At 39.4% G+C, this 18,255-nt stretch overlaps 2 protein-coding genes across 3 annotated transcripts; both read left to right on the forward strand.

Moving 5' to 3' along the window:
- Positions 1–3,255: 3,255 nt before the first annotated feature.
- LOC307031410 (uncharacterized protein) lies at positions 3,256–8,610 on the forward strand. Its single transcript, XM_079668507.1, has 8 exons — positions 3,256–3,517; positions 4,157–4,209; positions 4,310–4,359; positions 5,474–5,532; positions 5,646–5,814; positions 6,494–7,756; positions 7,845–7,957; positions 8,068–8,610. Exons 1-8 carry the CDS (start codon positions 3,407–3,409, stop codon positions 8,101–8,103), a joined length of 1,854 nt encoding a protein of 617 aa, XP_079524633.1. The 5' UTR covers positions 3,256–3,406; the 3' UTR covers positions 8,104–8,610.
- A 1,481-nt stretch (positions 8,611–10,091) lies between these two features.
- LOC307031411 (transmembrane and coiled-coil domain-containing protein 6-like) lies at positions 10,092–18,255 on the forward strand. 2 transcript variants are annotated; one of them, XM_079668508.1, is made up of 12 exons: positions 10,098–11,164; positions 11,909–12,015; positions 12,097–12,209; positions 12,667–12,850; positions 12,939–13,040; positions 13,913–14,004; positions 14,131–14,247; positions 15,213–15,327; positions 15,520–15,700; positions 15,973–16,067; positions 17,620–17,787; positions 17,907–18,255. In XM_079668508.1, exons 1-12 carry the CDS (start codon positions 11,074–11,076, stop codon positions 18,024–18,026), a joined length of 1,485 nt encoding a protein of 494 aa, XP_079524634.1. In that variant the 5' UTR covers positions 10,098–11,073; the 3' UTR covers positions 18,027–18,255. The 2 variants fall into 2 exon arrangements, 1 of the variants encoding a protein (XP_079524634.1); XR_013805957.1 differs by lacking the exon at positions 15,973–16,067 and having other exon boundaries at positions 10,092–11,164; positions 17,907–18,046.

The raw sequence follows: 18,255 nt of genomic DNA on the forward strand, positions 1-18,255 counted from the left end.
GACCAGGTTCAAAGCGTTTTTCTGGGAAACTGTGAAAAACAATAATGAGTTGAAAGGGAAGCAGAGGCTGCTGCTCTGTGTCGGACAGCGCTAGATGTTGGCTTTGGCGAGAGGAAGAGGTGCTGTTACTGAATATGGCTGCTCCCCTTCACCATGAACACTACCCTCTTTCTAATCAAAGCAGCCCTGCCAGTAAACTACTCCCCCTCTTCCCCAATTTTCTAATCTGAGCAAGACTAGTTGGAGGTTTTCTTTCTTCCTGTGCGCCAGCCCAAAGCCAAAACCTTTACTTCAATGGGACTGTATTCAATATGTCGCACCTCGTGATACAAAAGAACCTTTGTTTTGCTCCACACCTCGTTTTTTCACCTGTAATAATGTTTTTTAATGATCAAGTCATCAGCAAGGAAGTCTATCACTATTGCTTTCTTTGGATAATCTTCAGGTAACATGAGGGGAAAGTGCCAAACAAAATGTGTTCTTTCAGCTTTATTGTCAAATGAACCACTTTTTTGAAGAAAATAAACTGCATTTGAAATATTGTTATTTATGTTGTGTAAGTAAGTGTATGAGAATTGGTCAATTACGTTTTAGGGTAGCTAACACTGGCTTTGGCTATCTCGTCACCACCACTTGTTACTGATCAATATATTTTAATAACAGATAAATTAAGCAGCAACTAGTCCCAGTTGTTCAGGTTCGTATTTAGGTGTGGTTAGCAACTGTGGTTTATGGTTTACAGAGTGTCAGCTTCAGAAGCCACATCCTGTAGAATCAGTAGAGCTGCAGTGCATTAAAGGAATCAGTATGTCATTTGTATAAGTTGCACTGAGTGGTATTCAGCTTACATCTCTTCTTTCTTTCTGCAATAGTTTAACACTGTCTACACATAGTGCCGTGACAGCTGAGACCTCATGAGGAACGCTGGCCTCAGCCCCAGACTGAAGGTGTGTTTGATTTGGCTCCTGCGGATCTGCAGCAGCACCTGGGCAGGAAGGCCAGACACAACACTTCATTATGACCCTCCGGTAAAACCACCTGGAAGGACATCTGAAAGGGAATCTTTTTTTAATCTAATTAACCCATCAGTCATAATCCATGTGCATATATATATATATATATATATATATATATAAATGCATCTCAACATTTTTTACTTGAATGGTTTTACGACTGTTTATAGAGGCAGATTACGACACATTAAAGATATGCAGTAATAACAAAACTCCCCGGGTGTAGTTGTAGGTAATTACCTGCAGAGTGAGTGCAGAAGTTAGCTGCTAAACATGTGGAATGTGTAAAGTAGACTTTTTTCCTGTGAAACAGAGTGCCATTTACTAAGTATACTTGTACAAATATTTGTACTGCAACCTGTCATCAAAGCCAAGGGAAAGTCAAGGATGCAAAGACAATCAACCTCCTCTGACTTTCCGATAGATGCCTCTCACTCTTAAAAATGATATTCAACACGTTTCAGTTATTTGTCCAATAGATTGTGACTTGTAGAGGAAAAGTGGGCTGAGGAAATATTTCCCATTTTACAAATTGTTATTCTCCCATAAAACCTTGGTGGTCTGTCCCATCAAAAAGAATGGGAGCTGAGTCAGCCCATACCAAGCCGCATCTGCCCAACCTGTGTGTGTGTGTATGTGTGCGGGGGGGGTGAGATGAGATGGTGAAATCAAGCGAGAGCACTGCGTTTGGAATATACACATGCTTTTCTTTCCTGATTTTGCTCAATGAATGGGACTCTTTCAGCCGTTTGCTCATGTTGACCCTCCGCTTACCCAATACTCTCCCTCGGTTTAACCCAAGGTGTCACCACCAGCTCTCTTAGATCCACTTCCCGGACACCTTAAGTTTCTTCCCATACTATCCAGCCAAGAAAGAAATCATGCTTTTATACAAATACACCTGATTGACGGTAGAGATATTCCCGGCAGCTTTTTAAAAAAGTCGATCAACCAATTTGACCCAGTAATGGATCGGCTCGCTGTTGAAGTATGTTTTTTCCAACATGGAGAGATTTAATCAGAGAGCAAGGTATAAAAAAAACATAGGGCCAGCATGGGCAGGTGGCGGTTTATGTTCAACCTTACGGGATAATGTCTGTGTTATTTGCTTTTATGAACCAGTGGTCTATGTTGGCCTTCTGCTTTATTTTTCTCATCTTATAGTGTGTGAACTATACAGTCATCTCAGCTGGAGATATCAGGGTTTTCTTGTCTTGATTTACGAAGGACACTATGTGCCATTGTTCAGTTTTGTATTGTGTGACAATCACCTTTAGAAAGGATAGTTAATTAAATGTTTATAAGGCAAATGCTATTTAACTTAAAATGTAATGTTTCTATGTTCTAGTATTGCAGCCTTTACTTAAAATGTCGGAATAGGCCTACTTCGTCTGGTGACCTCACAATGTTGTTGTTATACTGCATGATTTTAGGGGATCTTTGCCATTAAGAAAATAAGTAGTCTACATTTATGGACAAACAGTAAGTTAGTATTTTGAAGTAAACTAAATGTTTCTGACCTTTAAAATATATTTCTTGAATTAACCTGTGGAAAATTACCTAGAAGATTAGATCAACCGAAGTCATACAGGCCTTGTTTAAGGGAGGGGCTCGTCTGTTCACATGTTTCTTTCCTGTGACAGGATATGCAACTGAGCTGAATCAACGCAAAATCAAAGGAACGTTTGCAGGTATTAAATAAGAATTAAAAAGAGAAAGGGTTCTTTGTCGGCTTAAGGCCCCAGTATAATAATGAGGCCACTGATATTCTGCTTGAAAAAAGAAGCAGATTGTGCCCATACTATAACCTAAATACGCCGACCAGAAACGTCATGGTTCCTTACTTGGGGATAGGAACTCCAAGTGGAGGTTACATTTAAGCTTCAGAAAGGGAGACCGTATACAAATATTATTAAAGTGTTGATGATTTTTTAAGATAACAACTTAATGTGGGCACTTAGATGATCTGAACAGCCTTTGTTGCATAAGAGAAAGTACAATTAATACAAAAAAGAACCGATTATTAATAATAATAATAATAATGCATGGGATTTGTATAGCGCTTTTCTTTAAGCATGCATATTTGTTTAAAAACACTTAAACATAATAGGATATTATCTGCATTTTACACAAACGTGCTGCAGTTATGGTGTCATTGTTTTTACATTAGCGGGGAAAGCTGTATATGAAAAATAACACGGTTTCTTGAAAGAACTACACCTCCCAGAGTGCATTGCAGCGGTAAACGGAACCACTTCCTGAGATCAGAGTTCATCTTTTTTCCATGCGTGTTTTAGTTGAGTAGCGGTGGTAGTGGATTGTGGGGCCAATGTTAATATGAGAATACGTTACCCTAATTCTCTTGCGTGTTTATTTTTCTTCGTGTGTCGAACATGTCTGTGGTGGAAGCATCGAGGCGCCAGCTTACCCTACTGATATACCACCACCTGAAGGAGCATGGTTTCCACTCTGCTGCAGAGGAGCTACGGAAATACAGCCCACAGGTCAACACACACACTACACACACAAAAACATGCGCGCACAGACAAACACACTGCATTGTAATGTAACTGCAGGAGGACTGTTTAAATGCACACACACACAGTGCATTGTACATTTAAATGCATGTTAAATGTATGCATTCGGCGCCACTCGATGACGTAGTATATACTTGAAATAGTGGGAGCTGCAGCAGGTATACCTACTCGACATTGAGAAACGGTTTCAGGTTTGAAAACCCAGTGTTCAATAACGTGTCTTCCTATTGGAGTAACCTAGCTGACGTAACGGGTGACGACACTCGACACATAGTTGCTGGCGGGCAAAACACAGGCAGTGGCACTGTGCCAAAGACAATACTGTTAAAAAATTGTTGTAACATTGTACACAAGCAAATACAAAATTATCAGCATAACCCTGGTGTTATCCGGTGCTGTAGTAAGGTGTACATATAGATGGTAGACGTGACGTGTAGACGACTATAGTTTCACATATGTATTCATAACATCACAGAATCCCTGTCTTAAGCGTTAAAACTGTTTTTGAATCTGATCCATTTGAAAAAAGGATCTTGTGCAAAGCTATATAGAATATTTCATTAACGTTATGTATGGTTATAAGTATGATGATTTTATTTTTTGCAGGTAGAGACACAAGTAACTGAGTCATTATTGGACATCTACAGATCGTGGTTAAGGTGAGTTTGATTTCTCAATTCTTTGCTGGAATCAAAGACCTTATTTTGACTTGATGGTAGTTATGATGTGTTTGCTAAATATTGTTTCTATTCCCATCAGTGACAAGCAGAAGGACTCAGCCAAGCTCTCCAAACAAGAAAGGAATAAGGGTATGAGTGCTTCTTTCTCAAAACTTAAATATCATTATTCTGATGAAGGCCTCAGGCTGAAACGCATTGGCTTTAAATGTGTTATTCCTCATACTACTAGTGATGCTAGAGTCTTACCTCTTTTTGCTTACTCCACTTACCTTGAAAGTAAGCGCAGTGGTGCCTTACTTTGAAAACTTAAAGTAAACAGCATGGAAAGTGTTAAACTCCGTTAACATAGCGTAATAATTGCGTTTTACATTTTTGAAGGGGTTTGAAGGTAGGCTAACTTGATGCAGTTTCCAAACCAGTTCTGTGACAAGTTTAATTCTTACCTTGCCTCCCACTTGTTTATGGAGGACTTGTGTTTTCCTTCCATCAAAAAACGTTCTGAAATGTTTGATATTTAATGCTCCTTTGGTCTAGTCAAGTTTGGCATATGTGAGGTTAAATTATTCTGTGAAACAAAGGAGGAAATACTGTAGCCCCTCTGAGCAGGGGGCTCAAGATGCTGCATCAACAACACTTGCATCATCCTGTTAGTCAGGGTTCTTAAGGTCATTCAAAACCTGAAAAAGTCATGGAAATTCAAAATGCTAATTCCAGGACCTGGAAAAGTTATGGAAAACAATATTTTTCCCAAAGTTTTGGAAAAGTCATGGAAATGTAACCGAAGTTACATCAAATATAATTTATATTTTATCTAATCGCTGAAATAGTAATAATATAACGATAATAAATACTGTATCGTATAGTAATGAAACGTAAAATGACATTTAACTGTCGAGTTATTTTGCTGGTGAGACATTGTAGTTGCTTTAGCGTGTAGAAGCTAGCAAGCCTACTATTTGATTTGTTTTAGATAGGCACAACATGTTTCATATGCAGACCTTATTTCCCTGTTCCATGTTAAAATAAACAATTTTCAGTGGGACCGCTAAGAATGTAATTTTTTTTGGTCATGGAAAATGAGGTAAAGGTCATGGAGAAGTCATTGAAAATCATTGGTGAAAAAGTGTATGAACCCTGGTTAGTACACTTGACAGAGTTCTTTCACAGTCACAGAAGAAGTGATTGATAGTCTGGTAGTGTGCTTGAGTACATTTTGTACTTATTCTACACACTTTATTTCCAGCTGCAACAAAGAAAAAGAAGGACAAACTTGCAATCAAAGAAGAGACGGAAAAAAATAAGGTAATTAGTTACATTTTTTATGAGACATTAAAGCCACTGGTTTAGTAACTTGTTCAACGCATGTTTGTTCAACTTTACTTATTAGGCTGTTATTTATTCTGTTTTTCTTCTAGACTGTGCCGGCAAAAAGGAAAAGAAATGAAAGTAAATCTGGAGAAAAAGTCATCAAGGCAAAAAAATCAAAGACCCAAACTATATCCCAGGCTGTGGCTGGAGACGATTCTGACTCTGATGACAGTCTGGATGTAGATAAATGGAAGAAACTCCTCCAGCAGATGACAGGTAGGTGAGGGCGTGGGTCTGAAAAAGGCCATTTGTGTGTAAGTGTGTGTAAAGGGTGAAGATGAATCGAAAGTTTCCAATCATAATTTCCTGGCACTTTCAAATGAAGCTAATGGTAATATTTCCGAAAACACAAAAATAATTCAGATTTAAGTCACAGACTCCCGAGATAAGAAGAAACATTTATTTTTTACATTGAGAAAGATAGAATTTCTGTTTTAAGGAATGAGCTGCCAACAAAATAAATGAAACCCTACGGAGAGCTGTGATTTAGGCTGTTGTGTTTCTTAAAGCATTTTCAAGTATCAAGAATAACTTACCTATATATGATTGATTTTGCTAACTTATAACTGAACTTATGAGGCAATATACCTCACCTCTAGTGAGCGGCCCTCGGTGAAAAAAGTTTGGACACCCCTGGTTTAGAGGGTTGGAAAATGCTGGACATGTTGGAAGATGGAACACCATTTAGGGCCGAGTCCTCTCAATTAAAGAGAGAAAGACAACCAAGAGGTAGGACCACAACTCCAATGAATAACGTCACCATGGGAAAAAGTAATTTCATACAAACAGAGCTGTGTACAGAAGCTGTGTGGATAATGTTGATGTTTTCTTTTAAGCATTTGTGCCACCTAGTTGTGTTAGTTTAATGTATTCGTCATGTTTACTCTGTCAACAGAGTCAGACATGGCCAAGATGGACACCATCAATGCGCTGGACTCTGCTGCATCACTACCCGCACAAAAGAAAGTGAGGAAATCCCGGGTAAAGCCTCCCGCAAAAACAATTACTCCCAATGAACAGAACACAGTTGGAGAGAATAAGACAATGGAGGAGAAAGCCATTACAGAAACACCAACAAAGAAGAGTAAACCCAAGAAGAGTACGTCCAAAAAGAAGGCGACTGTGATCTCCTCTGTCGCTCCGAGCCAAGAGGAAAACTTCAACGCTGTAGAAGACAGAGCTCCGACGCCCACTCTTACCTCGTCAACACAGGATGAAATAAAAGATGTGACCATGATTGAAGAACAAACTGATGAGACACCGTCTGAGCCCAAGAAAAAGAAGAAGAAGAAAATTAGTGAAGATAATGTGGAGGAGAATACAAATGACACAGGTGTCAAAGGAAAAGATGGCAAGAAGAAAAAGAAGACTGGAGTCACTAAAGGAACACAGGGAGATAGCATAGAAGAAGAAATCATAGCGAAGGACGAAAGTGTTGATAATGTGGACACTTTAGAACCAAGAATAAAAAAGAAGAAGAAGAAAAAAGCTGAAAAGGTACAAGAAAATACAGAGCTGATAGTTGAGGAACCAAAAGAGACGGATGAAAGTGAAGAAATATTAGAACAAAAAGTAGAAGAAAACGAGAATAATTCAGAAGAGATACCTGAAGAAAAGAAGCAAAAGAAGAAGAGGAAGGAGATTGCTAAAAATGAGAAAAACTCAGAGCAGATCGTTATAGAAACGAAAGCAAAGAAGAAGAAAATGGAGAAACCTGATGAAGACAATTCAGAGCAGATCGTTACAGAAACGAAAGCAAAGAAGAAGAAAATGGAGAAACCTGATGAAGACAATTCAGAGCAGATCGTTATAGAAACGAAAGCAAAGAAGAAGAAAATGGAGAAACCTGATGAGGACAATTCAGAGCAGATCGTTACAGAAAAGAAAGCAAGGAAGAAGAAAAAGAAGAAACCTGATGAGGACAATTCAGAGCAGATCGTTATAGAAGCGGATGATAGCGAGGAGATGACAGAGCCGGTATCTGAAGAAAATACAACAATGACAAAGATATCAGAGAGCGGTGACGGAGAGGAACAGCCAGAGCAGAGCACTGAGGTGAAGAAGAAGAAAAAGCTCTTATCATTGGAATATAATGACACAGAGCCACTGCTTCCACTCAACCTAGATACGCCAAGTCCTCCGACAGATAAGCAGAAAAGTGAGTCCCCGTAATCATGACAAAATTCTATTTGGGGTTTTGTCTTTTGCAAGTTTGTATTCACTTTTTCATTTTTTCATTCTGTCAGAGAAAATCAAGTTAAAATCAGCTGATGTCCCAGAAACCCCTGCACGTTCTGTCCCAGACAGCGAACCTACAGAAACCATCCAGACACCCTCAGGGGACTCCAGCCACAAAAAGGTACGACACATTCTACTTCTCACCTCTTCTCCGACTCTGGTCAAAGCATAATAAAATGTTATGGAAAGTGGAAAGATAACTCATACTTACTTTTCTGTTATTCTTCACAGAAAAAGAAATCCTCCAAGAGTCATGAAGATGTCTGATTCTGCATCACTGGAAACGCATCCTGTCCATCTTAGTACTAGTTATTTTTTAATTGTCCTAAAGATAGCTGTAAAAACCAACAATTTTTCTATTTGGAACATTTCTTATCTTTTTATTTTGTTTTATATTTACCAACACAGTGTGGCCTACTTTCTGTATATTTTTATTTTGTATCTGATAGTTCCCTTTTTAATGGCATGAGTATGTGAAAAGTTTCTGATTGCTTCATGCATGGATGATGGATGATCCCTCTTATGATATTTTTCTATTTCAATTATAATAATAATAATAATGTCTCGTAAGCACATTCATTTGTATGCCTAAAAACTACAACGGTTTTATATGTATGTAAAAATACATTGGAAACTGTTTAACAGCCTATTTTGGTATAAAGTTGAATACATAAGCCTGTTTTTCAAGCAATATTTTATATATTTTATAAAGCTTTTACATGTGTACAAACATTATGCCTTCAAATACAAATTAAAACTCCAATCTCCTTTGCCTATCTGACCTATGTTGTGTTTACGGTAGACTGAGGTGGGTGGACTTTTTGAATGTTGTCAGTGGAAGAAGAAGTGCTTCACTTTCTCCTTTAAGAAAAACTCAATTAAATATACCTACGTAAATAATCTTTGATGTCTCTTCAAGATGGAGCTTTCAGTTCTGATATGATGCTGGATAGTTCAATGAATAATAGTTCTAATGCATGATATTGTTATTTTTATATTTTGTGAGTAAAATCTGAATCTGCAACATTACTACAATTATCATGTAAACATATTACTACAATGTTTACCCTGATGTAGAACTATACAGTAAGTTGAGCAGTTGAATTGCATACTTTGAAGTGCTTACAGTTTTTCTCAATTGCTAAACCCACTATTTAGAATCAAAATTCCTTTCATCAAACCAACAGCACAGCCATCGAAACAGAAAACCATTTCTCTACAACAGTATACCATTTATCATTGATATCACACAAAATGCAGATGCTAAGCAGTGTTTTGCAAAACAGATCACACAATTCTCTAACTGAAGTTACAATTCTCTACACAAAGATCAAAAAAATTTTGTGTAACTCGACTACAAAACAAAAATAATCTTCTCACAGTGGATAACACTTCCTCATAAACTTAGACCATAGCTACACTAATTGACACTTGATGTGCAAAATATGAACACTTGTTATCAGTCAATCACCCCATTGAAAAAGGTAACTCCATGGAATGTACTGTATACCGGCTTACAGTAATGATGTTACATTGAAAACATTTACATGATAGAATTTGCATGACTGTACTTAAAATATTTTTTTTAATGGTGCCGGTAAAGCTATAATAGTGTTGATATGACTTGCATAGCTCTTTGAGATGTTCATATGGGGAGGATTAGCTATAGCTGATACAACATTTTTACAGTCAGTAATTGTGGTCTTTTCCTTTTTGCGCATTGAGAAATGTTTTTTTTTGTATTGGGGTGAATTGAGTACTTCACTTCCATGTAAATGAATTGCTCACAGCTGACATCAATGAATTTCCTATAGTAATTGTAATTTGTGAGAATCCTATAAAAGACCTCCCTCACTTCAGTAAGATGTTTGTCAAGGGTGGTGTCGACACGCAAGGAGATATTTCCCACGCTGCCTTGCAAGGGAAGACATACGCTGTGACGTAGATGAGGCTATGTGGCGAGACAGACGGCAAAGAGCAGATCAGTAAAGTTATATAGATCTCATTCTCTGCTTTACTGCTGATTTACATCATTTACCCATGTTATGTTTTTTCCAGTGTATTGCTATTCATCTTTTGTTTCTGTTACGGTGCTCTACTGAAAATGAGACATAAAAACAATGACATAGTTACAGTAACACTGTTTTTCCTATATGTAAGTTTGTTTCTCCCAACTTGTCAGTTTTCCGTTCAGTTTCCAATATCGATAGCTTGAGGTTTGTGTATTGATGATTGTAGTCAGTATTTAGTGTACCACTTAGTAATGACTGTTCAAATAGTCTTCTAATGAGCTGACAAATGTTTGTTTTTGGAGAAGGTATCTGGTTTTGGAAGGGGTATTTTTAGTTTTGAGTGCCTTAGAGCACTTTGCAAGAAATGTATATTGTTATGGTAGAATGGGTTATTATGGTGACCGGAGTTTCAGTTATGAAAACACATTTGTCTCATTAGAGGACAATTTGTTCTGTTTCGATCGACTTATTCTTTTTTGTGACCAGTATTTTCAGTTTTGGTCATGTAAGTGCATTTTGCAAAAGATATTCAGAGTTATGGCAAGTGTGTTTCTGTTTAGATGGCTATGTTCTTGTTTTGAAGAAATGAATTTTGATTCTAAATAGTGGGTTTAGCAATTGAGAAAAACTGTAATGGGCTTTTTGTTATGGTTATAAGTTATTTTGGGGTACAATAATAACAAGTCAACTTTTTTAGTCGATTCCTTTGCCAGTCCACACTACAGCTTTGACAGCTATACAAATATATACATTATGTATACAAACCTATACATATACACATTAAGAGGTAGAAATACAAAATAGACAGTAAATGTTCAAAAAGAGTAGTCTAATGGGCTAGACGGATGAATTGAACAATATTATAACATATTTCAACATTACAAATACAGTAGTGCAAAACTGTCTGGTGCTGGAGCTGTGTGAACATAATTTAATAGAAAATCATATTTTAACATATTAAACTTAAAGCATTTTAAAGCCCAGGCCAAGATGCCCCCTTGGCACTGAAGATAAATGCAGTGTTCAGTGTTTCACTTGTGGGTGCAGTACCTCTCTCTGCCAGCTGGGCCCGCTAGATGTCGCTGCAGCATCTGAAGGTCTGTAAAGAAAGACAGCGAAGAAGAGCTTCATCAAAAAAACATCTTCCAACATGAGACAAGAAGAGGCCAATCTAACCGGTGTTTAACTGTTCTACCTGCAAGCTGTTAACCTGGAAATAAATACTATGTGGAGATTAAACAAAGTCCGCCACAAAGCTGGTCGACCAGGAGACAGCGTGGAGGAGCTGAAGTTAAAGAGGCGAGAACACGAGAAAGGTGAGTTCTAATGACAAGAAGTGTGATGTGTTTTAATTTAGTCTGTCATTAACCAGCCAACACACGCTTAATAACTTTCCAATAGACAGGTTATGAAACAACAATAACATTGACCAATCAAGACATCAAGTATAAAAGAGGCTTCAACAGTTTATAAGAACAAAAATAGCAATATGGAAAAATGTATGTTCTTATTTCACAGTATAAACATTTAATTATTAACGATGTGACTAAGATACCTAAAATCGGATTGGTGAGAAGTACTCAGATCTTGTACTTCAGTAAAAGTAGAAGTACCAGAGTGTAGTAATACTATGTTACAAGTAAAAGTCCTGCAATCAAAATGTTACTCAAGTAAAAGTAGAAATGTACTAGCATCAAAATATACTTTAAGTTTTTTTTTTCCAATTACTGATGCATTAAAGTTTTTATCATACTGGTCAAGGTGCAGCTGGTTTTAATTACTTTGTATGCTGCAGGGTAGTAGCCTACATGTTTTTAAGGGTAGTTTATGTTTCACATTATTTATCCAAATCTGCAAAGTAACTAAAGGTGTTAAATAAAGTGGAGTAAAAGTACAATATTTACCTCTGAATTGTAGTGAGGCAGAAGTACAAAGTAGCATAACATTTAAATACTCAAGTAAAGTACAAGTCCCTCAAAATTATAGTACAGTACTTGAGTAACTGTACTTAGTAACTTTACACCACTGCCTAAAATGCTCTTGTTTTTTAAATGCTGCAGCGCTGAGACAAGCCCGCAGAGACAGACAGCTTGTGAGTAAGAGACTCCTCCTGAATGACGATGAGGACCAGTCAGAGATCACCATGGACACCAACTCAGGAGAACAGGTGAGAACGACAATGTGATAGATAATGCTCTGATAAATCAAGTAAAACTCCCCATCTCACCATGCTCCACTTTTCCCTCAGGATGTGGTCGCTGTTCTTCAGAAACTTCACCACAGCGGGCCGGAGAGGGACACCCACCTGAAAGCTTTGAGTAAAGCTCTGCGGGACCCGTCAGCACAGCTCACCTTCATCAAGTACAGCTTTAACTGTTATCGTCACATCCATGGTGGATTATGAGCTATGAGCCCCTTGTCACAGCCATGTAAAAGCTCCCCCCCCCCCCCATCTTTCCTACATAGGTCCAAGTCTCACCTCCTCTTTTGTTGTGGTTTTTTGTCTCTTTGTAGTCTTTTTTTGTAAGGCTGCACTGCCCCAGAACGTCAATAATGACCACTCAGTTGACCTTGAATTTGATTTGGGCATCTGTTTTTTTAGAGAAATGCTCATTAATAATGTTGTCGTTTTTTGTAAATTGTGTGATCTAGTAAAACATTTGATCATAAATGTTTGGTTTCAGGCTAAACAGTTGAATAATTATGGCAGGGCCAAATTGACACATTGTCCCTCTGGGCCTGTGCTAAGTAATGCATCCATGGTCACATCATATGGGTTTAAATGGCGTTGTTGACATTTTCTGTGTCCTCCCTGCAGGCAGGAGAATAGTATGCATCTTCTGGTTGGTCTCCTCACCGGCTATGATGCTACGTGCCGTCTGCAGGCGGTTCGATGCCTGCATGAGCTGTCTCACTCCCCCCACACCAGCGTGGCTTCCGCCTGCCTACCTGCCTCCCCCTACCTACTCACCTACCTCTCCGGACAGAGCACCAAGTTCACTGTGAGTGCTCCTTCATACCGGGTAGTGTGTAATTTATCCAACTTGTTATATGTGACATTTTTGAATTTCCATGTGTGTGTTCATGCAGGAACTCTGTCTCTACACACTTGGTAATTTATGCCCGGATACTGTTGTGAAAGAGAAGCTCCTGGCACAGGGGATCGTGCCAGCCCTGGCTAGCTGTTTGGAGGTAAACGTATTACTTTAACATTCTAAATACAACATTAACGTATTAGTAAATCTTTGTAAAGAAAATTTAAAAAATGTTTGCAAAGAAACTAAATCCAATTCTTATCTCTCATAGCTCTGAACATGTGTCACACATAGGGTTGGGAACCGAAACTCGGTTCCAGATGAGAACCGCCGGGTACCCATTCAAAATACACCATTTTGGCTCTGCTTAACGGTTCCTAAACGCGGTAGACCCTGTATTCTACCCGGTCCGTCTGCGCCGCTGTGACCCGGTGGAATACAGGGGCAGCCATCTGTGTGTTCTGGAGAATCATAGAACGGCCGGTCGTCAGCGGGCCATTTTTTCTTTATGGCATTGATGGCCGGCTCGGTACGCTGACGGCCGGCATCATGTAAGTTGCGCTGACAGGCGACAGAGGTCTACAGTTGCCCCGCAGCGAGGCTCCCCCGCCCTCCCGTAGACAGTTCACAAGCTCAGTCACTTCATAACACCAAAGATGGATCGCGGTAAACGCTCTAAAGTGAGGCTCCACTACACTAAAAAAGAAAAAGACAAGGCACAGTGTAATGCCTGTTAATAGCTTGCCACAGGCATAGCTCAGTTAAAAATAAAGCACAGTTATTGTGCAATACATTTGTATTGCATGTATATTTTTTATTTGTAAAAATGTCAGTTAAAGCTTAAAAGAATAAAGATATTTTTGTTATCTAACCGTTTGACCTCTTTCTTTTACAATGTTGGAATCGAAACGGGGAATCGATAAGAACCGGAATCGGAATCGATACATTTCAAACGATACCCATCCCTAGTCACACAGGGTTTAATGTAGTAATGTTCACCTGTCTATCTTGATGTTTCCATGTGTCCAGAACCAAAAACATAACCTGGCAGTAGTGGAAGCTGTTGGATTCACCCTTTCTCAGCTTCTCCAGGCCAACGATGCAGCAGAGAAAATAATCCCGTAATGACACCAGTTCACCTCTCCTGTCCTCTTCATTGCTGTTTCTTCAGATCCAGTCACTTTTAAGAGATTGCTCACATTTACTCCTGTTGTCTGATGTATTCCTGTTTTCCTCTCTGTCTGCAGGATGGTCCTAGCCTCCAGCTTACCTTCAAACTTGTTATCAGTCTTGACTCCTGACCCGAAGTTTGGCCTGGGTCCTGCCATTGAGTGCGCTTGGTGCATACACTACCTAACATGCAGGTGAGAGAGAATTGTCAACAGTCTGTTACATTAACTCAGTTGTTATTATATGTAATTTATCATCATAACACTCAGGGCCGGCCATGACCAATTTACTGCCCTAGGCAAGATTTTATGACTCGCGAGTCGCGCATGCATGCACGTGCACGGTTGTGGCATGACCACCAAAACAGAAAGATATGGACACAAGATGTGTGCAAATGTATTTAGTATCCTATCCATGTGAACATGATTTAAGTGGAGGGTAGACCTAACATACTCTAGGGGGGTCCGGGGGCATGCTCCCCCGGGAAGATTTTATTTTTTTAATATTGAAGTTGAAAGTATCAATCTGGTGCACTTTGAGAGCAACATTAAGAGATCTATGGATACATCTCTCAACACCCATATGAAACAGAACTGTAAGCAGATTTTCTTTTTCTTTATGGATATTTTACAGATCACTCCCCTTTTTAAACTGTAATCTTGTTTATTAATAACAACTTTTTTTTACTGTCATATAGTATTTTATACCTGTTTTTCATCTATTCTATTTTTTATAACTTTTTTGGGAGTTTGATTTATTTTAAATTAACACAAATACAAAATTAAAACCTAAAATTGCATACTAAAACCATTATTTAAAAAAAAGAACTATTTCACATAAACCTCTGGTTTTTACTGGGGCTGGGGCAGTTAGATTGATTTGGGGGGGGGGGGGGGGTGCGCGCGCCATAGTTTATGAGCGCTGTACGCAATATAGGCATAGTTCTGTTAGTATAAGATGTAATTTGTTGATCCAAAATCAGGAAATGTTGTTGTTATGAAATTTAAAAAAAACTAACTTTATTTATTTTTCTCCCCAATTCTCGGCGCCCCTGATGGGTTGATGCGCCCTTAGCATTCGCCTATACTGCCTATGCCAAGGGCCGGCCCTGATTACACTAATGATCTGTGTCTCTTCTGCCTTCATTTCACTCCAAAAGTATGAAGGACCACAGAGTGCTGCTGGCTCAGGGTGCCCTGTTGCAGTGCAGTTCGCTGTTAGTGTCACTAGGTGGTGCTGTGGCTGAAGGAAACAAAGAAGAAGGAATGGAGCTGGTAAGGAAATTAATGAATTGAATAAATATATAATTGTATTTGTTGCTTTTAAAGATTCTTGTTTGATTTTGTTCTGGTCAGATTTTCTCTCTTAAACAAAATTTGCCAAAATAAAAAGTATACGAAATTTGTAATCTCAAAGATGAAGTATGCAACTGAAATGGAGATTCTCAATGTGTTCCTCCGCTGTAGTTAATCTGTCCTCTGCTGAGGTGCGTGGGGAATCTGCTCTCCTCCTGTCCACTGACAGACCTCAGCGCTCAAATGGGCGACGTTCGTATCGTGGCGGCTCTGTGTGCTCTGCTGCAGGCCTTCCTGCACACCCAGCCAGCGCTGGCTAGAGAGAGTGCCTGGGTCCTCAACAACCTCACCGGTACGAACAGTCTTAGGCACACCTGATCTCTGATGAATCTCAAACACATACTTCTGCAATAATGATGCTGAATATGGCTTTTAAATTGGGATTTGTCTTGTATGTACTCTGTCTATTTGGCTCAGGGACAGCTAACGCTAGCAGACATGTTTCAGTCTGTAAGCATGCACACAAAATAAATATTTCACACTTTATCATTGTTTTTGTGTCACCTAAATAGTTGTGATGGATAGATAGTTTGTTTCCATGCCTTTTCCTTCTTTCTGCTACAGCCCACTCCAGAGCTCTCTGCTCCGCCCTGCTGACTCTCAACTTGGTCCCTGGGCTGATCCAGCTGCTCCCGTTCTCTCAGGGCATCAACACCATGGTTAAGGCAACTTTTATTTTCCTTGCTTCATAGAAAATGTCGCAGGGGCGGCGCCAGGGGGGAGCTAGGGGGTGCTGAATCACCCCCCAGGATTGCCAAAGCACCCCCTAAGCACCCCCAAGAAATATATGTTTTGTTTTTTTAAATTAAATTAAATTAGAAAAATTATTGATTACATCAATGCAAATGTGAAACAAACAAATGTTTGACCAAAAACCTAAAGCCAAAACAGGTGATTAGGCCAATGGCCAGCACCCATTAGATTTTTGACCTACCCATAGACTAAATTACTTTGACACTTGAGTGACTTCCTGTTAGCTGGAGCGCCAAATTATTTGCTAACAGCAAAGTGACAAACTGATAGTTTTTTAGTCCTTAAACGTCCACGTGTGGACACTCAATCAAAACCACCTGAAAGCGAGAGGGATTCTGCACATAATAGGCCTCGTGAGTACAAGTAGCTAACTTCTGGCTCTCTGTGTTTCATTCAAGCTCTCTCTCTGTGTGTTGTGTGGCACGAGCCATTTTGTGTGCATGCGCGAGCACTTGTGGGTCTCTACCATGGTCTCTACCGGAGATCGTTGTGGTTAGCATCTGGTGCTAGCTAGCCAAGCTAACAGATATAAGGAGCTTTTTTAACAACAAAGTGGAGGGAGAACTCTCTCCTGTCAGACTGAGAGTCTCAGATAACCTCAGCTCAGGTGAAGTAAAGGACTCTCAGTGTTTAGATAGTTAACTTTAGTCTAGTTATCTCAGAGGTCTCAAACGTTTTGTTTTAAAAGGGGAGTGGTTTGTAAAATATCTATAAAGAAATAGTAAATCTGTTTACAGTTCTGTTTCATATGTATGTTGAGAGATGTATCCATAGATCTCTTCATTTTGCTCTCAAAGTGCACCAGATTGATGCTTTTAACTTCAATATTTAAAAAAAAATCTTCGGGAGCATTTCAAAATGCAAGAGGGGGGGGCTGGGGGGGTGCTAGTGGATCGCCGGAGCTGTTAGATTAACATTAACATGCTTATATTGTAGTTCTAAGTGCAATGCCTTGCGGCCTGTAGCACCATCCTTGATGGAGCATATGTGTGGGCAGGAAAGGAGTGAGCAGAGAGTAGAGTAGTTGTCGATTTTTGTTCTGTTTTCTGTGACTATCTGCCTCACCCTCTCAGACTTTCAGTTGCGCGCGCTACTAAAGAGACGTGTTACCATGGAAACCAAACAATGGTGTAGCTGTATTAAAGTCCGAGTGGAAACAGTCCTGAGTAAATCTGATTTTGTCAGAAATTGGGAGAAATATGACCCCGGGAGGAAACCAGGAGAGGGCAATGAAATCGGGAGTCTCCCGCGAAAATCGGGAGGGTTGACAAGTATGAGTTGCAGTAGAAAATTCAACTGTAGCGCTGGTGCATTAATGGGAAACCCTTAAAGTTTGAGCACCCTCTATGAAACGTCAAGCTACCCCACAGCACCCCCTAGAGAAAATCTCTGGCGCCGCCACTGCTGTCATTGTAGCACTCGAAGATGAACGATGTGTTCTTGTTGTTTTCTTGTTAGATCTTGAGGGTTCTGGCAAATATTGCCCACAACAAAAAGGATTTCTGTGTCCAGCTGGCCCATCGTGGATTGCTGTCTGCACTCTGTGCCACACTTAAAATGGCCGACCAAGAGATGGTGACCCTGAGTATGAATGTCCTTTTCATGCTGGTAGTTAGCAGTCCACAGGTAAGTGAGTGAGCAGCCTTTGAAACAATGATCCTGCTCATTGGGGATAACTGATGACACGCTTTTAACAAGATACTTATGTTCAAACAGCTTTTACCCAAAGTATTCCCTTCCTTTAGGTGGCAGAGGAGTTTATGAAGCAAGGCGGGCTCTCACTGTTAGAAGCCACCCAGTACAACAGTGAAGGAGAGATCAGACGGAGAGCGACACATCTACTGGAGCACCACCTGCTGTCATAATCATCCTATTGCTCTGTAAAGACTGTAACATTTGTACTCAGTTATTTTTTGAACTGACTGACATCATCTCTCGATCTGCAGGTAGATAACATCCCATGTTCACAATGTTTTATATTTGTCATTTTAATCAAATTTGATCATGATGTATTGGTATTTCAATATGTACTGTCTTTAGTATTGTTATCAATGCAACTGTAGTGTATGTAAATTAAATATACCCTAAACTTTG

This window comes from Notothenia rossii, assembly GCF_949606895.1.
Source record: "Notothenia rossii genome assembly, chromosome: 3".
NCBI classification, from domain to species: Eukaryota; Metazoa; Chordata; class Actinopteri; order Perciformes; family Nototheniidae; genus Notothenia; species Notothenia rossii.